We start from the raw sequence: 27091 nt of genomic DNA, 5'->3' as shown, positions 1-27091 counted from the left end.
GAGGTCCAGGGTCATGCAGTAGTGTAACAATGCTGACCCTGAACTGTGGACTTCTGCCTTCAGCTGCGCTAGGTTTTCTCATCAGTGCTCATACTTATTCAACTGTGTCTGTTTACCTCAGTGGACAAGCAATGCAAAATTAGAGCAAAGTTGTAAATGGTCAATTTTTTTTTTCTCTAGGTGTCAAGTATCTTAAAAATAAACACAGGACTGGACTCAGTGGTTAAAGGAACTTGCTTGCAAAGCCTGCTGGCCTAGGTTCAAGCAAGCACCTTTAACCACCAAACCATCTTCCCAGCCCCATGGCCCAGGTTCAATTCCCTAGTACCTGTGTAAATCTAGAAGTACAAGTGGTGCATGTGTCTGGAGTTATTTTGTTTGCAGCAGCAAGAGGCCCTGGCACACTACTTCTTTCTTCTTTCTCTCTCTCTTTCTCTTTTTGCATGCAAATAAATGAAGAATGAATAAAATTTTTTAATGCAGATAAACAGTGAAACACTAAAATTACTTCACATGTACTTGATTTTTTTTTGACAGAGAAAGAGAGAGAGAGAATGGGTGTGCCAGGGCCTCCAGCCACTGCAGACAAGCTACAGACATGTGTGCCTCCTTGTGCATATGGATAACTTGGGACCTGGGGAATTGACCTGGGTCCTTTGGCATTGCAGGCAAATGCCTTAACCACTAAGCCATTCCTCCAGCCCTGTAATTGAATTTTTTTTAAGACAATTACTTATAATGACAAAGTAAGAAACTTTAAGTGTTTCATAGATTCAAAAGTGCTTGATAGATTCATAAAATATTAAAGCCATTAAAAGTATGGTTTTGAATGACTAGAAAAATAAAACATAATTGAATTAGGATACAAAATAATATAAAGTATAACTAAGTTTAAAAGTAGCTAGACATCGTAACACATGCCTTGTAATCTCAGCACTCTGGGATGTGCAGGAAGATCATAGGTTTGAGGCTAGTCTGAGCTATTTAACAATAACCTATCTCTAAATAAATAAATAAACAAACATAAATATAGGAAGAAAATATAAATACTGTACATAGTATCAATATGGCTAATTTCTAGGCAACGGGATTATGATTTTTTAAAAATAACTTTTCTATTTCCTTAAAGGTAAGGGTGTTAGTCCTCTATTAACTGGAAGAAAGGTGTTTTTTGTTTGTTTGTTTAATTTTGCTTTTTGAGGTATTAGGTAGTTACTGAATTCAGGGCCTTATGCATGCTAGGCAAGTGCTCTTCCACTAAGCTGTATCCCCAGCCCTGGAAAAAAAGTTATTAAAAGTATTTTCCTGGGGGGTTGGAGAGAGTGCTCAGTGGTTAAGGTACTTGTCTACAAAGCCTAATGATCCAGGTTTGGTGCCCCAGTACCCACATAAGCCAGATGAACAAAGTGGCACATGCATCTGGAATTTGTTTGCAGTGGCTAGAGGTCCTGTTGCACCCATTCTCTCTCTCTCTCCCTCTATGTATCTTTCAGTTTGTAAATAAATTTTAAAAAATAAATAAATGGAGTATTTTTCTGGGAACAGAGTAAGAATGGAGTTTGGTGTCATTGTTACTAAATATTTGTATATTTAATAATGCTAAATTTTGTAGCATTTTTATATCTATTTCATAAATTTTGTTGCATAAATAGGTTCACTCGAAACCAACAAAGGCTTTTGGAGCAAAATAAGAACCAGAAGGAAGCCACCAATGTAAGTGATTAGTGTAAGGGTTAATAAGTCTGGGGTCTCAGCAATCATTGGAATCACAGAAATTACTGGGACATGCTGGCCCTGGAACAGGCTTTCTAGCACAAAAGTAATTCTTAGATTCTTTTGGGTTGTAGTTTCTCAAACCGCAACCTGATATGGTCACCAGGAAAGATGCAAACCTTTCATCATCAAAGAACTAGTCAAAACTTGAAAGAGTCCTACCTGCGAAAACAAGTCAACAAAGGAAATGGTCTTGTTATCATCCCTTTTCCCATTCTCTACCCTGCTTGTCCCTTCCCTTTAAAGAGCCAGCACAGCTGTCTCTGAGGATGGCAGCCTCAGACCCACGGAACGGGGTTGTCCTTTCTGTTGACCTGCTCTCCCACAAAGGAACAGCACGCTGCTGAAGTCCTATATTCTCTCTTAATTTCCATGTTGCTGTAGTTGGTTCAGCCCCATCTCTGATCCAACAATTAGAAATGTCATAAACAATAGAATATTTTACTAATTGTACAGACAGAAGCCAAGCTTACCCAAAACAGATCTTTAAAAGGAGGAAATATGGTGCTGCCATAAAAACTTGCTTTTCTCAACATTTTGCAGAGAACAGAATTTATGGGTCATGTCAATGAAATATTTAAATTGAGACCTTGAGAATTGGTCCATATTTATTTGAACTTAAAAATAAACATGTCTGCTATAAGAAAAAAAAAATATAGCAAACCTGCACTGGCAATTTGAAGTGATTTTGGTGGCATAAAGCATGTCCCTTAAATAAGAAGTAAGAAGAGTGCCGACTGAAGCCGGAACCCACATAAGGGTGTGACGTACTTCACGCTGCTGTTGTCTGTTGGGGGAGTCTTCCTCAACATGCACCTAGATATGACTCTCCCCCACCATAGGAAAGTCTGTAAGGAAGCACCCATGATGAATGGCATGCCTTTTTTTATTCCAGTTGTATTTCTGCTTGCTTTGCTTTCAGTCTGCCAGTGAGCCTTCCGCGCCCTCCTGTGACCTCCTGGACTTGAGTCCCAGCGCTCCCGTGCCAGTGTCCAGTCAGGGAGTGTCCAGTCAGGGAGAACTCAGCAACATGAGTGCTCAGCTTTCAGACTTAAGTAAGTTTCTCCTTGCTTTCACGGTTGAATGCCCCCGGAAGTCAGTGTGCATTATCAGAACTGTAATCAGGAGATGTAATTACTTCCTGGCAAATGGCCAGATCAGACACATTGAAAGATTGGGATGTGTCTGGGGAGGTCTTTGAAACTCATTCAGCTGGTTTAGAATCTCTTGGAATCCACCTGGCCTGTCTTGTAAATTTGTTCCTTTCGGATAGCTAATGCTTAAATCTCCTCAGAACCCAGGCTACTGTTGTTGGGTTTCTCTGCTATCCCCAGCATCAGGTAAGGGGATACTTGCAGATGAGAGGAATTCAGGAATTAAGAGGCAGGAACCACATGGTGGTGAAATGCAGGGGATTAACAGAGCAAGTTAGAAATGCAAGTTGAAATTCCAGTTCTGGTACCTCTTAACCACCTACCCTTTGAGACTTTCTTATTTTATCAAAAGGTTTTGATAAACGATGGTTTCCTTAAATAATTGCTGTGAAACAAGATTGAAATAATATTTACAAAGTGCATTACAGGATTGGGGTAACCTGTCTTTTTTTTTTTAACATTTTCTATCCTCATTTCCAATAAGCTTTGGTGCATTGCAAAATAAGGATTATGAACAAGCCAAATGCCTAGTTCTGAAAATTGTTTGCTTCTCACTTACATTATCTAATGTTTCCAGAGCAAGAGGTACCACAGAACTTGCGGTTCTCTTATGTTTTTTTTCTAGAACACCGGCTGCTTGCCTGTGTAAGCTAGTAAGATTAGTGGAATCAGTTGTATTGAAGAATTTTCTTGGGCTTTTATCATGGATTTTCAGGGAGAGAGGGTAATTGTTCCCTTTGGGTGTTTTATTTAATATTATGGGAATTGAAGAGCTTAGAAGTGATTGAGCTCCATATAAGTTATAAGTTTATTTATTTATTTTTAAATGTTTTTCTTAAATAACTACTATGTTGTATTATTTTTTAAATATATTTTTAAAAGTTTTTATGTATTTATTTATTTGAGAGCAACAGACAGAGAGGGACAGAGGCAGAGAGAGAGAGAGAGAGAGAGAGAGAATGCGCACGCCAGAGCCTCCAGCCACTACAAACGAACTCCAGACACATGCGCCCCTTGTGCATCTGGCTAACATGGGACCTGGGTAATTGAGCCTTGAACCGGGGTCCTTAGGCTTCACAGGCAAGCACTTAACTGGTAAGCCATCTCTCTAGCCCGTAAGTTTATTTTTGTGTGGGGCAGAGGAGGACAAGTAAAGCACTTTCCATTATGGGTCAGCTCAAAATTCTAGAAAATATAGTACAAAAATGTCTCTTTATGACAGTCTCTTTTTGTGACATGGAATATCTCTGTTTTTCTATCTCTGTCCCTCTCTACTCTCATAAGTGATATATATATATTTAATTTTTATTTATTTAATAGCGTCAGAGAGAGAGGGAGAGAGAGGAGGAGAGAGAGTGAGAATGGGCACACCAGGGCCTCCAGCAACTGCAAATGAACTCCAAATGTATGTGCCCCCTTGTGCATCTGGCTAATGTGGGTCCTGGGGAATTAAACCTGGGTCCTTTAGCTTTGCAAGCAAGCACCTTAACTGCTAAGCCATCCCTCCAGCCCATAAGTGATATATATTTTTTAATCTCAGAGGAAACTGTAGGATTTTATGCTGACAGAAATATCTACATTAATATCCTTAATGTTTTTTTTAAATTATTTGTTTATTTATTTGAGAAAGAAAGAGGCAGTAAAAAAGAAAGAAAGAATGGGCACACTACGGCATCCACCAGCTGTAAATAAACTCCAGATGTATGTGCCACCTTGTGCATCTAGCTTACATGGGTCATGGGGAATCAAACCTGTGTCCTTTGGCTTTGCAGGCAAGCACTTTAACCACTAAACAATCTCTCCAGCCCTCCTTAATGCCTTTTAACCATGTGTAATTGATTGAAAATGGCAACCAATTGAAAAAAAAATGTTAAAAATCACATCACGAAAGTCCATTTGCATTCTAGGTTTCAGCTCTCCAAGTCCTGTCGTAACAAACAACTTGAATCCCAGTCTTTATCCACATTTGGATTTGCTAGCCTCGGAAAACAAAGAAATACCCCTGTAAGTATGCTGGTCACACTGCAGAACTAATACTGGACATTCTGGTTCCTTCTTATATTTAAGAAAATATGATTATATAGAAAAAAGCATAGTATTTTGGTTGGTACAGGATTCAAATTCATGTGAATCTCACCTTAGTGCTTTATCTATCTCTTTTACACTCATCATTTTAACAGTGGCTATATAGTAAAACCCACCCCTTTTTTGGTGGTTCTTTTTATTTATTTGCACAAAGGAAGAGAAGAGAGACAGAGAGAAAATGGGCAAGTTAGGGCCTCTAGCCACTGAAAACAATCTCTGGATGCATGTACCTCTTTATGTATCTGGCTTTACATGGGTGCTGGGGAATTGAACTGGAGTCTGTAGGCTTTGCAGGTAAGTGCATTAACCACTGAGCAATCTCTCCAGCCTCTGACATTTCTTTTTTATTTGTTTATCTTAGTTTGGTATAAATGTCTATGGGTTTGTGTGGATTCATGTACAGTATGGGTATAGATAAATCCATTATTACGCCAAATCTTTACACCCTTGTGCATTTCATGTGCTGTCAAACTCTCTCCCCTATCCTAAGCAACCACCTGTCTGTTCTTCAGTACTGAAGTTTGTCAAGAATGGCAACTACATAGACTCAGTCTTATTTTTCTTGAAGAAAATGTCTGAAATTGGTATTTCATGTTATTTTGTAGCTTCATCATTCTATGCATTCAGAAATTTTATAGTTTGGTCAATTGACCTTTAATTATAATCATTATGCAAGGTCTCTCTTTGTCCCTCATTAATTTCTTTGCAGTAATGTACAATGTTTACTTTGATATTAATACACCTTCTTTAGCTTTCTAATGATTGTATTGTACATCTTTCCTCCATCTTATATGAACATATATAGCTGCTGCTTTTTTTGTTGTTTTTGTTGGTTTTTCAAGGTAGCATCTTGCTGTAACCCAGACTGACCTGGAATTCACTATGTGGTCTCAGAGTAACCTCAAACTCATTGTGATCCTTCTACCTCTGTCTTCCAAGTGCTGGGACTAAAGGCATATGCCACCATGCCCGGCTCATTTATAGCTTCTTGCAGGTAGCACATAGTTGGGTCTTTGATTTTTTATGTATCTAGCTTTTTTTTTGTTTGTTATTGTTGTTTTGTGTGTGTGTGTATGAGAGAGAGAGAGCATGCAAGTGTGTGTGTGTGTGTGTTTGAAGCAGAGTCTTACTCTAACCCTGGCTGACCTTGAACTAATTTTGTAGCTTACTCTGGCCACATACTCATGGAGATCCTCCTACTTCAGCTTCCCAAGTGCTGAGATTTCAAGGTATGAGCTACCACACAGAGCTTAATTTTTAGTTTTTAAATGATGTGTTTAAACCATTTACATTTAACACAATTTCATGTTAGATTTTTGTCTGCCATTACTTAATTTCTTTTCTGTATGTTTTCTTTTATTCTGTTTTTTCTCTCTCTCTCTCTCTTGATTACTAGAGTGTATTAGAATTCTTTTTTAAAAAACCTGTTGTGAACCAGGAGTGCTGCTGAGTATCTTTAATTACAGCACTTGGAAGGCTGAAGTAAGAGGATCACTGTGAGTTTGAGGTCAGCCTGAGACCACAGTGAATTCCAGGTCAGCCTGGGTTAGGGCGAGACATTACTTAAACAAACAAACCAACAACAACAAAAAACACCAAAAATTCTGTTATGATTTTGGCTGTAATTCTGTGATGTGTGTGTGCGCGCATGTATTTGTATGATAGGTAGGTTGCTTTAGTATTGCACTATTCTTATTTTTTCAATTTAGTTAAACACTTGAAGTATAGAAAAATTACCATATATACCCATTTTTATTAGTTATCTTATGTTACATATCTGCATTGAAAATAAGGCTGGAGGACTCATAATTTTTGCTTATAACCTTCAAATATATTTTAAAGAACTTTAGAGTATATTTAACCAGCATTTAATATTTCTGTGGCTCATCTCTTCAGGTGAGATTTACTTTGCTGTGAGGAAGTTCTTTTAAAAGTGCTTCTTTGGTCTGGAGCAATGGCTTAGCGGTTAAGGTGCTTGCCTAAAAAGCCAAAGGGCCCAGGTTCAATTCTCCAGATCCCAAGTAAGCCAGATGCACAAAGTGGCACATACATCTGGAGTTCTCTTCAGTGGCTGAAGGCCCTGGTGCACCCATTCTCTCTCTCTCTACCTCTCTCTGTCTCTCAAATAAATAAATTTTTAAAAATTTAAAAAGTGCTTCTTTTAGAGCAGATCTATCTACTGTACACTCTTATTTTTACTTGATGTGAGGAGGGCTTTACTTCATCTTTGTTCCCAAAGATCAGTTTCGCTGAATAGGATTCTGGATTCACAGTTGTTTTCTTGAAGCAGCTTTATAAAGTTGTTTCACTGTCTTTTGGCTTCAGTGATTTTAATGATGAATCTACATTGATTTGAATGGTTGTTCCTCCACATAGATTTGAATGGTTTTTCCTCCACAAAAAAAGTCATTCTCCACTACCTTATGATTTTATTTATTTTTGTTGTTGTTTTTGTTTTCTAATTTTGATCAGTTGGTGATGCCTGGGCATGATATCTTTTGATTTGGGATTTCCTGAGTGCATTAGTTTCCTATGGGCACCATAACAAATTACCACAAACTAAGTGGCTCAAACCCACAACTATTTATGTTCCCTCAGTTCTGGAGTCAAGAAGTCTGAAATTCAGTCCCTTCAGCACTTTTCAGGGAGATGCTATCCCCTGACTGCCAGACCCTGATGACTTGGCATTCCTGGCTGTTACTGGATATGCTTCTTGGCACGCAACTTTTCCCTGGCCCTCTCCTCTGTGTCTGAAGTCACTGCGTTTCTAAGATCACTTGTCACTGGATTTAGAGCTCAAGTATCACAATGTCTTTATAATTATATCTTTAATTAGGGCCGGGGAATGGCTTAACTGTTAAGGCATTTGCCTGCAAAGCCAAAGGACCCAGGTTCAATTCCCCAGGACCAACATAACCCAGATGCACAAAGTGGTGTAAGCATCTGCAGTTCATTTGCAGTGGTTGGAGGCCCTGGTGTACCCATTCTCACTCTCTGTCTCTCGCAAATAAATAAAATAAAAAACACTTAAAAAATCCTTAATTATATCCAGACCCTTTAGCCAATTATGGTGTCACAGGTGCTAGGAATTATGATCTTTGGGAGAGGGTAGGTAGCCTTTAATCCACCATACAGAAATTGAAATCTGTGGGTTTTCTTTCTCACCAAACTCAGCATTTAATTTTCTTTTTTAAAAACATTGTTCTTTACTTATTTTAGCACTACCCTTGTTCTGTTCTCCTGATGGGACACTGATAACAGATGTTAGTTATGCACAATTATCTCATAGGTATTTGGGATTTTGCTAATTATTTTTATTTACATTTTTTTAACTGTTCAGATTAGTTAACTTCAGAATTTATGTTCAGGTTCACTGACTTTCTGCTGTCAACTCTGTTTTGCAGTTAAACATTCTGTGAGCTTGATTTTAATTTGTTACATATTTTCAGTTTTAAAATTTTCATTTGGTTCTTTATATTTTCTCCTTTTCACTAAGACTTATTATTTTTTCAGTTTTTAAGCATATTCCTAATTTCTTCATGGAATATTTGCACAATAACTGCTTAAGGTCTCTGTGAAATAATTGCATTATCTGTCCTCTTGGCATTGCTTTCTGTTGATTATCTTCTCAATAAACATTGAAATTATGAAGAGGTCTGGAGAGATAGCTCTGCATTTAAGGCACTTGCCTGCAAAGCCTAAGGACCTGGTTTGATTCCCCAGTCCCTGTGTAAAGCCAAATGCACAAGGTAGCACATGTGTCTGGAGTTCCTTTTGCAGTGACTAGAGGCCCTGGCGTGCCCATTGTCTCTGCCTCTCTCTCCCTCCCAAATAAATTTTTAAAAAAGCATTATTTATAGGGTTATGAAGATATTCCCAGTAATTTGATGTTATATCTTGAGTATTTTTAGTGTTTTATTATGAGATGTTTTATGTGTAATGTTGATACTCTTAGTAGGCAGACAACATTGTCAGATTCATGCAGCAGTTTCAGTCGGCTTTGGTAGATTGTAGGGCCAAAGTCAGCTCAATGTCCACAATCCTTGCAAATGTGTCCTGCTTCTGTACCACCTCCGTGGCCAATCGAAATCTAGATAGCAGGTTATGTAGCTAGCTCTCATCATTCTGTTGTTGTTTGCTTTTGAAGCAGGGTCTCACACTAACCCAGGCTGACCTGGAACTCACACTGGAGCCCAGGCTGGCCTTGAACTCAGGGCGGTCGTACCTCAGCCTCCTGAGTGCACGGATTAAAGGTGTGCAATACTACATGTGGTAGATCTAAACATTTTTGACATCCTTAAGCTCAGATTTATGGACTCTAACAAATCAGACCCAGGCCTTCAAAAGTAATTTTGTGGGTTTGTTTTCCTGAAATCGCCCAGCTCCGTGACTGCTGCATTGTAGTTATCTGGAGCTCCTTCCTCTGTTCCCCAGTTAAGTTTAGTTACCCTATGATGCCATGTATTCCTCTACTGTGCTATCTGTAGCCAAATGGCAGGAGAATAAAGGAGCCAGAAATAATAGAGGTTCTCTCCCTCCTTAGGTACCACAGCTGCACCAAGTGGAGGAAATGCCTTCTCAGCAGGCCCCTCTGATCTCTGCTGACACTGCAGCTTCCATGGGTGCCTGTGGTTTGGGACGTAAGGACAGATGGAGAGAACAGATGCAATGTTAGGATTTCTCTTTCTTGTTTCCTCTATGAGGAGTGTTTCTCCTGGAGCTCAGTCATTAATTATGCTCGTGTTGTGGATTCAGACTGCATTCAGTTCAGAGAAGACAATGGAAAAAAAAAAAGATAAATTCACCAGTGGTTCTGTGTTAATTGGTGTACTTTTTAATAAATATTTTATATTTATTTATTTATGTGACAGAGAAAGGGAGAGAGAGGGAGAAAAGACAGAATGGGCACGCCAGGGCTTCCAGCCACTGCAAACGAAATCCAGACGCATGCGCCCCCTTGTGCATCTGGCTAACGTGGGGTCTGGGGAAGTGAACCTGAGTCCTTTGGCTTTGCAGGCAAATGCCTAAACGACTAAGCTGTCCCCCAGCCCTAATTGTTCTACTTTTACAGTCAGCCTGCTGCTGTTTTCAGACTCCTCAGAGCAGCACCATGCATTCTTTCCAGCTTAAAGATCACACTTAGTGGTAGAAATTGGATAAAATTACATTTCTCCACCTCACTCAGAATGGGACTCTCAATTTCCCAGATTCTTCCCCACACTGGAAATGATGGGGTGTATTATGCTGACATTAGGCCTAAAGGTTCTATTCCTATTACTGTGCTGTGCACACCCCAGGGCCTCAGGGCCACCACTGCCATGGGACAGTGATTTATGTTTGTTCCCATTAATACTTGGGCATCATGACAAGCAGGGTACTGGGCCAGATGGCACTTGTTGTAGTGATGCTTGATTTTGTGCAGTTTGAAGGTGTTACCTGTTTTGTTTCCAGACCAGGAAAATCATCTTACTTCTTGCATTTGTGTTGTTCTCACTGTAGGGTAATCATGCTGTGTTATCACACTATCCTAGGTTTGCCCAAAGGACCAGCCAAAATCTTGCCTCAGGTCACACATATGATCATGTAAGTAACAAAACTCTTCCCTGGCAGTTCACCCTCATCAGCAAATTATGGTGGCCAAAAGGACCGCTTGTTAATCCTTGTGTTCTAGTCTACATTTCTTTGTATTGTGGTTGACTCTGCCCTTGTTAGAATATTCATCTCATTTTTTAATCTTTGAGGATGGACAAACTTAGTTTCATTTCTGTTAGAAAGATGGTTAAAGATTGTAATTTCTGAGCTAGGGATATAGCGCCCTGGTAAAGTGCTTGCATAGTATGTATATTCAAGGCCCTAAGTTTGATCCCCAGCACTACAAGAAAACAAAACAAAACAGAAAACAAAACAAAACAAAAACAACTTCCTTTGGCATTGCTTCACATTTGCTGCCTCCATTTATTCTCCACCATCTTTAAAGACTCTGAGCATTCATCCATACCAATCTCAAAGTAATTTCTGTGCAGGTCATCAGTGTCTTCCATATTGAATGAGGGCTATGATTCTTAGTGAGTCGTACCTAATTTACCAGCACCTGGGTCAGAATTAATCACGTCGTCCTTTTTGCATACGACTGACACACACACAGTTCAGCTGCCTTACTTGCATTTTTTCATTTCACCTGAACTGTTAGTGGTGGGAAACCCAGGTCTCAGGCTTTAGACCTTTCTAGTTTATTTATTTATTTTTAAATTTTTATTTATTTGAGAGAGACAGACAGAAAGAGGCAGAGATAGAGAGAGAGAGAATGGGCCTACCGGGGTTTCCAGACACTGCAAACCAACTCCATATGGATGCATCATCTTGTGCATATGGCTTACGTGGGTTCTGGGGAATCGAGCCTCGAACTGGGGTCCTTAGGCTTCACAGGCAAGTGCTTAACCACTAAGCTATGTCTCCAACCCTACTTACTTATTTTTTTTTTTAACAGTATCTCATGTATCCAAGGCTAGCTGATCCTCCTGCCTTCAGCTTGAGTGCTGGGGCTTTAACCGGCACGTACCGCCATGTCTACTTTCTTCTATAACCATTAAATTTTTTATAATCAACAGCCTCAGAACTCATATCCACCTTCCACTCAACATCACATCCCAGTAGCCACTGTCAGTCACCCTTTCTTTCACTTTCCATCTCACTGCAGCTACTACAGGATATGACTTGCTCAGGTGGAAAACCTAGGGAAACAGTGGCTGATCTCTACCTTTTTACCATATGCTTTCAATGTGTGTTCATTACCCAGCCACATTCCAGTCTAAGCCATCAGATGATGGATACTTGTAGTGGCCTCTTTATCCTGGCCGTTTCAGCTCCCCTGCCCCACCTGTCACCTTAGTCTTTTCAATTGAAACCCCTGAGCAATCTTATTTTGCCACTCACTTGCTCAAAATCCACTTGATTTTCCTCCTCAGTAAAACCCCGCTAATCTGACCCTATTTCCTTCTTACCTCACCTTCGGTCTCTCTACCTTGGCTCACTGTTCCAACCATGACAGCCTCTCAGAATCCAAGGCTTGGGAACTTGTATCTTATAACAATCACAGGGCCCACTTAAGTCAGCACTCTTTATAAAAAAAAGTCCCCAGTGGTGAGGCACTTCCTGTGAACACTGTCACAGCAGAATTCCATTCCCTCACTCTGTCTCCTTCTCATGATCCCGCTTTCCTGCACATGCCATCCGACACTGGTTCTCTGCTACAGGAGGGCCAGGTGCTTGGCTCACTGCTATTCTATAGACGACAGTGCCTGGCAACTAGGAGGTGTCCACCAAGTATTTGTTGAATGACTGAGGAAATTAGAAGACAATTTTTGTTTTTTTTGACAGGGTCTTCCTAGGTTAACTTCAAATCACAACAGTCCTCCTGCTCAGCCTCACAGGGCTGGGATTACAGGTGTGTGTCACCTATACCTGGCTAAAGAAGAAATGTCATGGGCTGGAGAGAAGGCTTAGTGGTTAAGCACTTGCCTGTGAAGACTAAGGAACTCGGTTCGAGGCTTCATTCCTCAGGACCCACGTTAGCCAGATGCACAAGGGGGCGCATGCATCTGGAGTTCGTTTGCAGTGTCTGGAGGCCCTGGTGTGCCCATTCTCTCTCTCTCTCTCTCTCTGCCTGTCACTCTCAAATAAATAAATAATTTTTTTTTAAAGAAGAAATGTCAGTTTTTTCAGTCCTGATTTGATTGCATAGCTGTATACCTATCTGTAAATTTCTTTCCTGCTCAAGATTTCATATTCAGCATAGAAAAAAAAAATAGCAAAGCTGGAATGAGCTATACAATTCTGCTTCTTTTTAGAGACAGTATTTTCAATGTATTTTACATTTTATGTAGGAAATGGAATGCAATGGGCATGAAACCAGACAGAAAAGCAGTCAATTTTATAAGTGGTTTTTATTTAAAAAGGAAAGTCATAAAAATCACTAGCTCTTGCCCAGTCGAGTATCTATGGTTCTTGGACTAGTGCCACTTGGAAGCCCAGGAATTCAAGTAACAGAAAAAAGCCTGATGAAGAATGTACATTTGAACATGTTATGCTTTCTTCAGCTTGCCGAACCCTCACATTCAGTGTTACTGCAGCCAGTCAGCCTGCAGGCCATCTCAGCAGCACCATCCGGCCAGAGGCTGCCACGCTTGCCCAGCAATCACCCAGGTACACAAGGCCTTCTAATGTGCTTTGAATATGGAAACTGGGGACACTGTCTGTCCTCCAGCGATTTAGACATTGAAAATAGTGGACAGATAAGGGGAACTCATTTGTATGTACATGCTACAGGAGATAAGCTCAGGGCTGGTATTCTTAGGCGTGACAATTGAACTTGCTTGTGCTGAATGCTAAGGTGAAGGAACTTTCAGTTTAGTTTTACAAATCTTTTTGAACATTGAATGTCTGTGGAATTTAGGGTAGCATTTAAGCACTAGTCTGTTTTGACTGTGTTAGACTCCCATTTGACATCAACACTGAATTATTAAACATTGCTACAGTAAGAATACCATGCGTTCATAATCTGCAAACTCAGCCTGTGCTCACTGGTTTCCTTTTTCACCTAAAGCGACGACAAAGAATGATCTCCAGCCACCCAATTACTACGAGGTAATGGAGTTTGATCCCTTAGCTCCGGCTGTCACTACAGAGTAAGTCATTCACAAAATGATTAAGTTTTGTCTTGGTTCTCTTTGATAAGAGAGCTAACAGGGCTTCGTTATACATTGAACTTTGTTTAGGTCTTGGCAGAAATTGATGGTCTTATTAGAAATGATTCATGAAGTTTTATGGAGGCTGTGGTTCTTAATGGCCTTATTGCTCTGCCTGTGACTGAAAAATAAAAACGCTGGGGTTGCAGATTAAAAATAACCAGAACCAACAAGTGCATTAATAGATTTTTCATAGTTGTCTTGGCAGAAAGTTCCTCTCTAGCTTGAAAATTCGCTGTTGACATATTAGTATCACAATGACAGCATATTTTAACTGCCCCTTGAGAACCAAAGTACTAAAGAATACTTTGTATTCACCATGTATGACAAAAATGTGCTTAAAATGAAGTATTTAAAATAAATGAGCAAAGTGTATAGTAGACATTTTAGCCACAGTCCTCAAGAGGCAGAGACAGGAAATCACAAGTCTAAGACCAACCTATGCTACACACAGGACCCTATTTAAAAGGAACAACAAAAATGCTTTAATTTGAAACCCTTCAATAACCATTATTTTATGGTTTTCTGTTGGTCAAGTAGCATATAGAATGGTAGGCTCTTTAGAGCTTTAATATATTAAGTGATGGAAGATTACCACCCCCAACTGTTAAAAATGCTCAAAGCAGGTTTATGGTAATCATTGAGAAGCTGGTAGCTTGCAGGTTCTATCACCGTTGTTTTGTTTGAACCATGTAGAATTCAGGCATTGATATACCAACTCCTTACTTAAACTCTCAATAAAGTAATGTGGATATGATCTCTAAGTAAAGTTTAATACACTTAGGAGACTGCTGTTTGTTTTGTTCTTAAGGTGAGTCTCACTCAACTCTAGGCTGACCTGAGACTCTCAATGTAGCTCAACCTGGCCATGACCTCTCAGTCCTTGTTTCAACCCCTCGCAAGTGCTGGGATTGCAAGCATGTGCCACCATACCATCTGTTAAATACTTTTTCCTAACTCAGAATGAGGAAAGTTCCCTAGGTCTGATAAAGTAGATGTATAACTGAATCCATTAAAAAAAAAAAAACTGGTATTAAAATCATTTTACATACATTTATATATTTTTTTCATGGATTTTAGAACTGTTTTTGTGTGTCTGCCATTAACCATGTAGTAGGCAAGGTTGCAATCATATTCGCACTAATAAGGGGACAACTGAGTGTGACAGGTGGTGAGAGTTTATGGGAAGCTACAGTAGTGAAAATCTGGAACTCTCACAATTATAGTTTTTACCTTCTGGGGTTACAGTGCCTCAGTTCTTCTGAAAGTCTCGTGAAGTCCAGGTATAGTCTACTGAAAAGGAGAGACTTGCAGAACCATTCTGGAGTTTCGATTTAACTGTGTGGCCAGGAATTCTGTGTGAAGAACTTCTTTGCTCCAGTAGGACATGTTTCTCCAGATACACACTATTCACTTACGAATATTTACTATGTGCTGGGAAAGAGATTGTTGTCTAATTTTGAATAAAACATGGCTTTTGTTCTTGTAGACATAAAAAATATGGAGACAGTATTTTTTAAAACTGGCAGCCAATATTTGTTTCAATAGTATGAAAAAAAAATATTGTCATTGAGAGTATCTAACAGGAAGAATCAATTTAAATGGGGGTTAGAGAAAACCTGAGGTGACGCTGCTAGTCAGTGAGTCTGTGAATGAATGTTGAAGGCTCAGGGAACAGCTTGAACAGGCGCTCAGTGTTTGGTTTATTCAATAAATTGCAAGTGCCCAAACTGAGAATGAAGTAACAGGGGACTTAATGCAAGATGTTTAAACTCATCTGTGTACAATTATGGTAAACAATGCTGCACTGGAAACTGTAAACCAGATAATGGAGTAAGTCAGATGGAAATTGATGATTCTGGTTAAGGCCATTTTAGTGAACTGATGGGTACAGAAGCCAAAGTTTCGAGTGCTAAAGACAGTCAGTACAGAGAAGTTATTAGAACTTAAATGTGAAGAGATGATGGAAGTAGTTTGGCAACTAGATTATTGAGGTGATTACTACAAATAGGTATGGGATCAAAGACTGCCATGTTGGAATGCAGAGGGTTCAGTTCTGGTACAAAGGGAGATGCCAAAGATTCAGTAAACTGAGGATGCGTATTGAATTAAGTGCTTAAGAAGACAAGGGGTAGATAAGATCATGGAAGTAAAGGATGAGGCATGTGAAAACTAGGGCGATCAGTCATAGGAAGATAAAATTTCCATTTTAAGGCATGCATGTTAAGAAGATAGGTTTTGGGCTGGAGATATGAGATATGGCTTAGCGGTTAAGGCACTTGCCTGCAAAGCCAAAGGACCCAGGCTCGATTTCCAGGACCCACATAAGTGAGATGCACAAGGTGGCACATGCTTCTGGAGTTTGTTTGCAGAGGCTGGAGGCCCTGGCATGCTCATTCTCTCTCCCCCTTTCTACCTTTCTCTCTCAAATAATAAAATTATTTAAACAAAAAAGTTGTATTTCTTCCTAATAGATCAGAGGTTTAAGGGCAGCAAAGAATGCTGAAATTGTTTTGTGAAAAATGAGAATCTACACTTTTGACATATAAGGTAAACTGCATAAAGTTGGACATTTTGGTTTCATAGTGCTAATTTTTATTATCTTCTCCAGCCATACTTTGCTGTATTCTATATATGAAAGTCATTTTTGAGTCGATATTTTCTAGCTATAGATACATGTAAGATAAATCCAAAGAACTGTAACATTATGAAAATTACAACACATTATGGGTACAAAGGTGTCATTTGCAAGGTAAAAATTGCTGGACAGTAATCAAAGATGTTAATTGAGCTATAACATGAATATTAGAATGTTTTGAAACTAAACTTATTGTTTTAAAGGAAAAAAAAATCAAGCTACACAAATTTGAGACCCATTTTTCCATTAAATCAGAAGAACTGGTCTTGAAAGGTGTATAATTTTCCAGGCATGGGAAGTCAAACATTAGACAATAAAGCAGCGGGGTTCTCAGACCCAGGACAGAAGTCTTTATGTTCACTTGCAATTCCTGGCCCTTTACAAATTCCAATACCTTTAGTTACAGTGTTGCCACATGGGACTCCATTGATGTGTAACCCTTTTGCCTTGGTGGTTTTGTTTCAGAGCTATTTATGAAGAAATTGATGTACACCACCACAAAGGAGCTGCCCAACGTCACAGTGACTGACGAGGTAAGGATGTCAACTAACACAACTTACTTTTTTTTGTTTGTTTTTTGTTTTTGGAGGTAGGGTTTCACTCTAGTCCAGGCTGACCTGGAATTCACTATGTATTCTCAGAGTGGCCTCAAACTCTTGGTGAGTGCTGCCTCCCAAGTGCTAGGATTAAAGGTGTGCGTCACCATGCCCGGCTACAACTTACATTCTTGTACTCAGTATTTACAGTATATAAGGGCCACCTGAGTCTGACGCTTGAGTTAGTGAAACAATGAGTTTCTCTAAATTACTCAACTTCTAATGAACTTTAACTAATGCAATATAATCTTTGTGATCATGTCAGCTAGAAATAAGGTACAAAAATAAAAAAGTTGGCTCATGGCATGAAAACATTAATGCTAAGAAAACACATGAACAGTAGAAACTCCCTGTTCTAAAATCCAATATGTGCTTTAATATAAATGGTATACATAATCAATACCAAGCCAGTTAGTCCTCCACACAGGTCTTGGATTTTTTTCTGTTTGGTGCACCAGCCATTCCATTGATTTGTTAATGAATGCCTAGCCTCCACTCTACCGCTATTGACCTTATTCATTCTCTTCACATCCACCACCATACAAATGGCTTTCTGACCTTTCTGTGGGAAAACACAACAGTTAGAAAGAAGTAAAGGATAAGAGGACACTAACTCTTTTCCCTTATTTTAGGTGACAGTGGGTGAGCAGCTCACTAGCCCCAGAGGTACCAGCTCTCTAAGAGTACTCCCTCTCCAGTGTGGATGCCGGATAGACAAGACGTACCAGCACGACAAGGCCACAGTGGACCATCTCTGCTCTGCCACAGTGAAGTCTCAGTAGAGGATACTTCCTGGCTAACGTGGGGTTTCTGATAATGCTTCAGGATTTCAAGAGAACCTGGCTATCACAAGCACTTAAAATTGTGGCAGAAGAGAAACTGCTTAGTACTTAGCCAAGTACTTTAAATATAGTATATTATGTTGACCAGGCCTTCCTACAAATAGAAAAGATCACCACAGAATAGACAGACATGCAAGAAACTGTATTAACTGAGTGCCTTCATTTAACTGAAACTGAATCAGAATGTAAAAGAGACAATTTGCACTTTTTATATATACAATAGTTTGGCTTAGAATTGTTTTAAAGACCCGATGATTGTAGCTTTAATTCTATTTCAAGTGCCTGAGCAAGTCACTCTAGACTGCATCAAGTGGCCCTTAAGTATGATTCTTTATAATGCTACAAGGTCTCTTTTACTACAATTTTCATTTCTATTTGAAACAAAGACTTCTAGAAAACACTCAAAATGTGCAGCACTGACACATATTAGAATGAAAAAATAAATTATTATTAAAATAATTTAATGTCTTTTTCAGTTTCCCCCACCCTACAGAAATTTCATGTCAGTAAATCTTCACATCCCATCTTTATTACATCTTTCAAGAGTCTTGGAACTATGAAGGTAAATAGAATAGGTGTAATTCTTGAATTTTATTTCAATTTTAAGATACCATCTCTTCAGTCTCTGAATATAAAAATAGCCCTTGATCTTAAAAGAAGTTCAAATTTGATGTGGTGGTACGCACCTTTAGTCCTAGCACTCAAGAGGCTGAGGTACAAGGACTGCAGTGAGTTTGAGGCCAGCTTGGGTTTACAGACTGAGTTCCAGGTCAACCTGGGATAGAGTGAGACCCTGTCTCAAAACCACAAAATAAATATATGCAAATGCAATTTTTGCTAGGTGTGCTGATGCATGCCTTTAATTCCAGCACAAGGGAGACAAAGGTAGGAGGAATGCTGAAAGTATACAGTGAAATCCAGGTCAGACTGGGCTACAGCCAGACTCTACGTCCAAAAAAAAAAAGAATGTGATCTTTGAGCAAGCCAGTAGAATTTAGTGTCTTGAGTTTTTCCAATAGTGACAGTGCACAAATGAGGAAAACAGCACCCACTGTTATAGAGACAAGTTCCGGCCTATGACCAAAACAAACAAACTTGGGCATGCATTTTAAAATTCTCAGATTCAATGCTGGAATTATAAAGTACTAATTTGAAAGAAGACTACAGAATTAGGCTGAAGTATCTAAGCAATTTTTAATACTATCAAATTCATGTTGCTTATGAGATATATATTCTTCTAGGTATGTGGGCTTCTTTTGATTAAAACAAAACTGAGCATGGTCTTTTTTGAAATTATTATTGATTTGTGTGTATGTCTGTGTGCGCATGTATAGGCACAACAGGGTCTCTTGCCACTGCAAGCAAACTCCAAATGCATGCACCATTTTTTTTGCATCTAGCTTTACGTGGGTTTTGGGGAAGGGAACTGGATCTGGTAGAACCAAGGGCCAACAGTAGGCTCTGCAAGCAAGTATCACCTTTAACCACTGAGCCATCTCCCCATCTCCTCTCTCAGTTTGAAGTGGGATAAATTAAGTTGGGGAAAAAGAAATGCAGAATCATTTAAATTAGAAGGTTTCAGTTCACATTATTGTACAGTATTTCTCTTCTGAGAAAGCAGGCTGCATGATTTTTCAAAAATCAAAAACTTTGAAGCAGGTCTTTGAGCTACTTCAATTATAGCCTGGAACTGGCAACTTGTACCCTTCCTTTGCTTCAAAAAAAGTGTAAGAAAGAGTGATGAGATCAACATTCACCATTCTTGGGTCTTCTGCAAATTCAGGATCAATGTAAAAAAATACTGGCATATCTACTTCCTCTTGAGGATTAAGCCTTTGTTCTTCAAAACAGAAGCACTAGAAGTGATAGAAAGATATGTGTCAGTAACATTTCCAGTCTATTACCCACAACAAAGTAGTAGTTAATTTCTTAACTGAGCTCCATCATGGCACAGCACCATCTCATCTGACTGAGCGGAGCTGGAGATGTGGCACAGTGGACAGAGTGCCTGTTTACTATGTTGGGAGCCCTGAGGCCAGTCTCCAATGGCATAAACTGGATGTGGTGTGCATGCTAGAAATCCCAGCACTCAGGAGGCAGGAGCAAAGTTTAAGGTCAGCCTGAGTTACATCTTAAAAAATATAATAAAATAAGAGAATTAAATTTTTTAAAAAGAAAGGTTAGGTTAGGATTCATTCATTCTCATATTAAAAACAAGTGTTTGGCTCTCAATCTCCACAAGGAATATATAAACAATTAAGACAAAAGTGGCTTAAACTTCAGAAGAAATGAGTATGTATTTATTCATTTATTTGGTTTTTTAAAAACAAGATTCTCTTGATATAGTTTGGGCTGGTCTGGAACTCACTATGTAGCCAAGGCTATCTTGGAACTCATGGTGAGTCTCCCTCCCATCAACCTGCAGATTGCTGAGTTACAGGAAAGAACCACCACTTGGCCAAAAATGAGTTTTTATAAATCACAAGTATTTACTAAAACACTGTTTCATAATAAGCAGCTCCATGTACTTTTATTATAACATTTACATTCAGCTTACCTGTATTTTATTGAAATACTGTCCAGCTTCAAATGGTACAACATTGTATGTAGAGATTCCAATTATTGGCTTGTCAGTAGGATTCTTAGCTTTATAAAATGCCAGTGCGGTCTCTCCTGGTACCACCTGTTTCAAAGAAAATACATTAGCTCTCATGCTGCCCTTTTGCTCTTCATTCCCCACTAAATTAGTAATATTGTCTTTCCTATTCAGATACCATGATACTTAACTTTTAATATAAAGTCCAGCAACATAAACTCGATTATTTCCTATGAACCTTAGTTTCACATTTTATTTGCATGTCAATAAAGAACCAATGTTGCTATACATAGCTCTGAGATGCCCTCTTGGATATCTGAAGTCTTCAAGCAGTAGTAAGTCATCTGGGCTGGAGAGATAGCTTAGCGGTTAAGCGCTTGCCTGTGAAGCCTAAGGACCTTAGTTTGAGGCTCGAATCCCCAGGACCCAGGTTAGCCTGGGGATGCACAGGGGGCGCATGTGTCTGGAGTTCGTTTGCAGTGGCTGGAAGCCCTGGCGCGCCCATTCTTTCTCTTTCTCTCTCTCCCTCTTTCTCTCTCTGGCTGTTGCTCTCAAATAAAAAAAAAAAAAAAGTAAGTCATCTAAAATGTGTCCATGTGTCCGGGGACAAGCCAAGTAAAGCACAGTCCCAATCTAACTTCGGTATAACAATTAAACCAGAATGTCATGATTGACTGATTTTTAACGAAAATCAATATTAAACTTAAAATCTGAGTAAATTAAATTTATAATCAGAGTAAAATTGATTAAAAACAAAAAAAAAAATTGTTTAGTAAGAATGTTAATGCTCTTGGAAATTAAGAAAAATAGCCAGGCCTAAAAGTAATTCCCAAAGGATATTTACCATTAACTTACAAAATCCTTAATCAGGCATTATTATTTGCAAGGAGTTTCCAATAATGCTTAAAAGTAGACCTTTATATCTAATCTAAAGTTAAATGAGCAAATCTCCTCAGGATTGTTGCTAAATAAAAATTTTACAAAACTTAATTCTTGTTTTATTTATTTATTCCTTCTATGTTCCATTTCTCACTCAGTACTACCCTCCAAAAGAAAAGAAAATATTTTCTTTTTGATAAACAGTAATACTTTTGATATAAACCAATAAACTATTTTCAACATTTTTTCCTACCACATATGCCTATGGAAAAGTAAAGAACCATATAACATGGCACATATTGTCAATCTCAACTTTAGTGATTGGGGACATTTCTAGTCATTCTTAAGTAGATGAGTCTAATAAACACATGTCATTATTCCAAGCTGACTTTTATTATGTAACCTAAGTTATAGACTAGCTGAGTGTGGTAGCCCATGCCTTGCACATCTGTAATTTAGTAGGCCAATCAGGCGGATCATAGGTTTTAGGTGAAGCCAGCTTGGACTACACAGCGAAACCCTACCTCAAACAAAAATGCTGAATTATATATTTTGTCACCATGTAGGGAACTAATGAAAAGTAGCCACTTGCCGGGCATAGTGGACATACTTTTAATTCCAGCACTCAGGAGACAGAGGTAGGAGGATTACTGTGAATTCCAGGCTAGTCTGAGACCTTACCTCAAAAACCAAAACAAAAAGGAGCCACTTAAAAATACTAACAGAGGGCTGGAGAGATGGCTTAGCGGTTAAGCACTTGCCTGTGAAGCCTAAGAACCCCGGTTCGAGGCTCGGTTCCCCAGGTCCCACGTTAGCCAGATGCACAAGGGGGCGCACGCGTCTGGAGTTCGTTTGCAGAGGCTGGAAGCCCTGGCGCGCCCATTCTCTCTCTCTCCCTCTATCTGTCTTTCTCTCTGTGTCTGTCGCTCTCAAATAAATAAATAAAAATTAAAAAAAAAAATACTAACAGAGGGCTGGAGAGTAGGAGGATTACTGTGAATTCCAGGCTAGTCTGAGACCTTACCTCAAAAAGCAAAAAAAAAAAAAAAAAAAAAAAAGAGCCACTTAAAAATACTAACAGAGGGCTGGAGAGATGACTTAGTGTTTAAGAGCTTGCTTGTGAAGCCTAAGGACCCTGGTTTGAGGCTCGATTTCCCAGGACCCACGTAAGCCAGATGCACAAGGTGGCACATGCATCTGGAGTTCGTTTGTGGTGGCTGGAGGCCCTGGCATACCCATTCTCTCTCTCTCTGCCTCTTTTTCTCTCTGTCGTCTGTCCCTCTCAAATAAACAACAACAACAAAAAAAAGGATTTAAAAAAATTTTAAAAACTAACAAAATCTATAAATAATTCTATTTCATGAATTATATTTTATTCTATTAGAATTATTCACAAGTCTTATCATTTTGAAATTAAGTTTAAATAAGTTAACAGTTCAACCAATAGGGAAAACCTTACAGTGACAAAAGTCGTCTTTTAGTGGGTGCTTTGGTCACTTACATATATTTCTGTCTGCTGAGGTCTGAAGTTCCATTGGAGACTTGCATGCACATCTGCATTAAAGGTGACCTTAATGATACGATCCTTAACAGGCACCATGTTTTCAATCTGGTCTGATGCATGACCTGCTACTGCTGATCCTCCAAGTCCAGTAGTCTAGAAAAAAAGACAGTAAATATGTTAAATAATATTTTAGATTCACCTGTTTATTGGATAAAAGTTCAATTTTAATAATTACTGTTCCAGTTGAAACCACATTTATATGTCACTAACCATTTCCTTCAACTGTGTCAAAGCTTCTCCCATATTTGGGGTGAGAAGAGCCTATATTTGTCAAAATAATTCCTATTTTCAGTAATCCCTTAGTTATCTGGAGGGTCAAAGATGAAGTATCTAGGAAAAGCAGATTCTGATAATAAAGTAGTACCACTGACAAAATTACAAAACAGAATTCCCACCTTAATTTCTTTTGTTTTGAAGCAGGGTCTCACTCTAGCCCAGGCTGATATGGAACTCACTCTTTAGCTCAAGCTGACCTTGAGCACATGGTGATTCTACCTTTGCCTCCAAATGCTGGGATTAAAGGCGTGCACCACACCAGGCCAGATTAATTTTTTATTAAACACATTTTATTATTACTATCTTATAGTAACTAATTTTCTCCCCCCCCCCCCAAATGAAAACTTCCCATGTCTTGGTCTCTTCAATTAAAACATGTAAATATTTCCATGTTTTCATATTTCTGTTTGGTCTTATACCTTTTACTGTCTAGCTTGGTTTTCACTTATATGTTCTAAGACTTCAGTGTTTCCCAATATTGGTTGATGTTTTCCACTTTGGGCTATGTTTTCGTATTTCTCTTCATGGTTACAGATACCCTTTACCACCAGTTTTTAGTCTCTGAATCAACCCATCATAAAGCATAATTTGTGTCGGACACTTCTCTATTGTCATCATTTCCTTACCATCAGATTCATAAAGAAAAACTCCATACTTTCAAGGTTGTCATTTTTATGGTGCTTGTGATTGCCAGAATTCTGATTTCCAGAAAATTTACCTGTTACTATACTAGGGAAAAAACATACCACATTGGAGGATAAGGGAAGATTCCAGCAAGATACAGTATGACTACCTCTTTATCTTTGTATAGCATATAAGTATATTCTTCTAAGAGACTGAATTTTTAAAAAGAATCTGCCTTTGTAAAGAAAAGTCTAGTTCTAACTGGATAAGTCTTATTTCCCTTGGGTTACATTTTTACATGGCCATAAAATGAGGTCACTGTGTTACCTGGCTTTCGTATTATATATGGTCTAAAACTCTGTGACTCCAGAGTAAGTGTTCTTTTGGAAGTGTCACTATTTAACATCTAACTTGATTTTGGATTATAAATTTCCCTATTTTTGGCCTAAATTTTCCTGCCCTACCAATGCACGTGAACAGACATACAACACTGTCAAATCACTTAGTTTTGGGGTTGGGTTTCTCAAGCTAAGCCCCACAGATAGTTTGGATTGGCTACTTTTGGGGGAGCGCTGTGGATGTCCTATGCTACATCCGGAACCTTCCCACTAGATGTCAGAAGCATCCTGTCCCGAGGGAAGGGAGGGGGTTCACAGAAGGAATGAACACGGATCACATCGTAAAAGCACTGAAGAGAAGGCAAGGTCTGAAGAGACATGGCTCAGCTTGCAAAGCTGTCTGCCCATCTTCGACTCCCCGGGATGCACGTACAGCCAGATGCAAAAAAATGGGGCAAGCATCTGATGTTCATTTGCAGTGGCAAGAGAACATTGTGACCCCCCCCCCCCAACACACACACACGAAAGAGACATTAAGGAGAGGGAACAGAGGAGGGAAGGAAGAAAAGGCAGGCCGCCGGGTTCTCGCTGACTTCCTGGGGGGGGGGGTGACCTTGGGCAAAGCCATCCCTGCCAGGCACGGTCCTTCAGAGGGACGTGCCCAGCACCTCGCCCTCCCTTGCCTCACCTGGCAGTAGAGCCGATAGAGGGGCACGGCGGCGTAGGAGGCGCCCAGCATGCCCACCGCCGCCGCGGCCACGTAGGTGAGCAGCGTCCTGTTCCGCCGCCGCCACTCCTCCTCCTGCGCGCGCTGGGAAGGGTTCGTGCTCCCCGGCCGCTTCCATGTCAGCCTTCTCTCCGCACCCCCGGGCCTCAGAAACGGCGCGACCCTCTTCTCCACAGCCCTGCTCCAGCCCCCGACCTGGCTCCAGCGCCAGCCGCACAGAAGCACGCACCTCCAAGGCGGGCGCCAAAGCCCTCCCATAACCCTCCGAAAACAACGCCCGGCCGCTCAGGACCGATCGCGCGAGATCTGCCGGCTCTCGCGGTAACACGGGAGAGTGGGTTGAGCCTGCCGCCGCTACCTTGGCTACCAGACTCCTCAGGTAGCGGTCGGGCTACGGAGGCCGGGTGGCCGCACGACGGTAAGTTCGCGTTTTCGCCCCGGGGGATGTTTTCTCCTCCTTTGCTTTTTCGCCCGGCTCTCTCTGTCGTTTACTGTGAGGAGAACGCTCTTCGGACCCCTGGTACAAGTTCACCGCTGAGGATCGGTACCCCTTGATCTCCCAGAACTCCCCCAGCCTTTGTCTGGACCTAGCCCCGCGCCCCGCTCCAGAGCAGCTTTCCCGCGTGCTCCTGGAGCTCGGCGCGGGCGCCTCCTCAGCCCCTGGGCAGCCTGCAGCCTCCGCTCCGGGGTCCCTCAGCTGCCTGCCCAGTGGAAACCGCCACATCCGGAGCCGGCGAGAGGCTGTGCGAAACAGAAAGACCGGGATAGGAGCGCTGAAGGAGCTGGGGGTGCACGTCGGGGCGGGCGAGGGGGGCAGCCCCCTGGCGGGGTGCCCTCGCTGCCCTCTGCGCGAACCAGGACCGAGGGCCCGGGGCCGCCCGTGTGGCCGTGCGCGTTCACGGAAACCGAAGACTTCTTTCCAGACACTGTTAAATAGTGGTTAGGAGTCCAAGTCTCGAAGTTTTGGCGTCATTGCATTCATAAAACAGGTCCTAGCCATGAACTTCTCTTAGATCAGTTATTTGACCTCCCCCCAAACGTGCTGTCCCCCTTTGAAAAAGGGAAATCACAGGCGTTAGTGAGGATACACATATACAGTGATCTTTCACAGTGGCCAAAACATAGAAGTCAGTAAACGTTGGATGTTACTTGCAGTGGCTACAGCAGATGGAATCATTCCCACTTTATGTATGAAGAAACTAAAAGCCGGAGCCACTTCAGGTCACACTTACTGTACTCTTAGAGAGCCTGACATAGACTTTCCAATCTACTAGGTTACTGTTCAAAACCAAAGATAAGATCACTTCGGGTATTAATTGTGATTTCTTCTGAAGGATTCAGAAGATAATAAACAGTGATGAGAGGAGAGAGGGAGATAATTTCACATAATACTGCGATGTAAATAGCCAATGGCATAAAGTCATTGAGACTGAGACTGGCCAGGAAAAGGGATAGCAAAGTTATGTCTTTAAAAAGAGGTCAAAGGAAGGTCTTTCTAGAGGTGACATTTGAGCCTGTTCCTGAAACCTAATTAAAAAAGCCACCTAGGCAGTAACAATTCCAGGTCATTAAAAGCGCAGAGGCAGAAAAGCAATAGAAATGATTGCAAAACAAAAGGTGGACAGTTGACACTGGAGGGAAAGGGGGCCAACAGCCGAGACACAGAAACCTGACACTACAAAGCCATTTAAGCTGTGTCCAAGGGAACCTATTGAGTGTTTGAGTGTATAAGTGATGTGATCTGATTTAGTTCACACTGGGGGAAAAAGAAGATACTGGTTACTTCGTGATACTGGACAAGAATGGGAGCAGAATCTGGAGGCAGTTGTGGTAGTCTAGGTAATGATCAAAGTAGTTGATTAACTTGTTGGCTACAGAGCCAAGAAAATCCAAATATTTTCTGATGCTGTCTACTCTAGTACATTCTCACAAAAGTTTCAAAAATCTATAAGTCTGTCCATATTTTCAAAAAATATTTATTTATTTATTTGAGAGAGCTAGGGAGGGGGGGGGAAAGAATGGGTGTCCCAGGACCTCCAGCCACAGCAAACGAACTCCAGTCTCATACACTACCTTGTGCATCTGGCTAACGTGGTTCCTGGAGAAATGAATTGAGGTCCTTTGGCTTTGCAGGTGAATGCCTTAACCACTAAGCCATCTCTCCAGCCCATTGTGTCTGTTTTGTTATGACAATGTTTATCCATTTTAACCATCTGTATGCACTGCTAGATATATAGCTCAGTGGTGGAGTTCTT

At 40.3% G+C, this 27091-nt stretch overlaps 3 protein-coding genes across 7 annotated transcripts in view; 2 read left to right on the top strand and 1 right to left on the bottom strand.

The window, feature by feature from the left end:
* Positions 1-18861, top strand: part of Tom1l1 (target of myb1 like 1 membrane trafficking protein) — a 51291-nt gene extending 32430 nt beyond the window's left edge. Inside the window, exons 9-16 of the mRNA XM_004669985.2 lie at positions 1653-1713; positions 2696-2828; positions 4835-4931; positions 10544-10595; positions 13109-13214; positions 13615-13696; positions 16860-16927; positions 17623-18861. Of these exons, the coding sequence (XP_004670042.2) occupies positions 1653-1713; positions 2696-2828; positions 4835-4931; positions 10544-10595; positions 13109-13214; positions 13615-13696; positions 16860-16923 (595 nt within the window). The 3' untranslated portion in view covers positions 16924-16927; positions 17623-18861. The remainder of the gene's footprint in view (positions 1-1652; positions 1714-2695; positions 2829-4834; positions 4932-10543; positions 10596-13108; positions 13215-13614; positions 13697-16859; positions 16928-17622) is intronic.
* On the bottom strand, positions 15436-25332 carry LOC101603554 (cytochrome c oxidase assembly protein COX11, mitochondrial). Its single transcript, XM_004669939.2, has 4 exons — positions 24798-25332; positions 22809-22964; positions 20390-20515; positions 15436-19688 (listed from the first exon to the last, which is right to left on the bottom strand). The coding sequence occupies exons 1-4, from the start codon at positions 25092-25094 to the stop codon at positions 19506-19508; spliced, it is 762 nt and encodes a 253-aa protein (XP_004669996.1). The 5' UTR covers positions 25095-25332; the 3' UTR covers positions 15436-19505.
* The window catches only part of Stxbp4 (syntaxin binding protein 4), a 177411-nt gene continuing 175469 nt past the window's right edge, over positions 25150-27091 (top strand). For 3 of the 5 annotated variants that reach the window (XM_045158082.1, XM_004669983.2, XM_045158081.1), the window contains exon 1: positions 25151-25254. The gene's annotated coding sequence lies outside the window, so the exon portion shown is untranslated. Of the gene's footprint in view, positions 25255-27091 lie in introns of all 5 variants that reach the window. The other 2 variants (XM_045158084.1, XM_045158080.1) reach the window with 2 other exon arrangements.

The sequence above is a fragment of the Jaculus jaculus genome, chromosome 9 (assembly GCF_020740685.1).
Source record: "Jaculus jaculus isolate mJacJac1 chromosome 9, mJacJac1.mat.Y.cur, whole genome shotgun sequence".
Lineage (NCBI taxonomy): Eukaryota > Metazoa > Chordata > Mammalia > Rodentia > Dipodidae > Jaculus > Jaculus jaculus.
Note: the sequence above shows the minus strand (reverse complement) of the source record. Positions and strands in the feature narration are given on the sequence as shown.

Excerpts from the sequence above, each read along its gene's own strand:
- LOC101603554 (XM_004669939.2), bottom strand. The coding sequence starts at position 25,094 with ATGGGAGGGCTTTGGCGCCCGCCTTGGAGGTGCGTGCTTCTGTGCGGC. Across the intron at positions 20,516-22,808 it reads CTCAGCAGACAGAAATATAT|GTGGTACCAGGAGAGACCGC; the intron begins GTAAGTGACCAA and ends TCTTTGAAACAG. Across the intron at positions 19,689-20,389 it reads AGTATTTCAATAAAATACAG|TGCTTCTGTTTTGAAGAACA; the intron begins GTAAGCTGAATG and ends TATCACTTCTAG.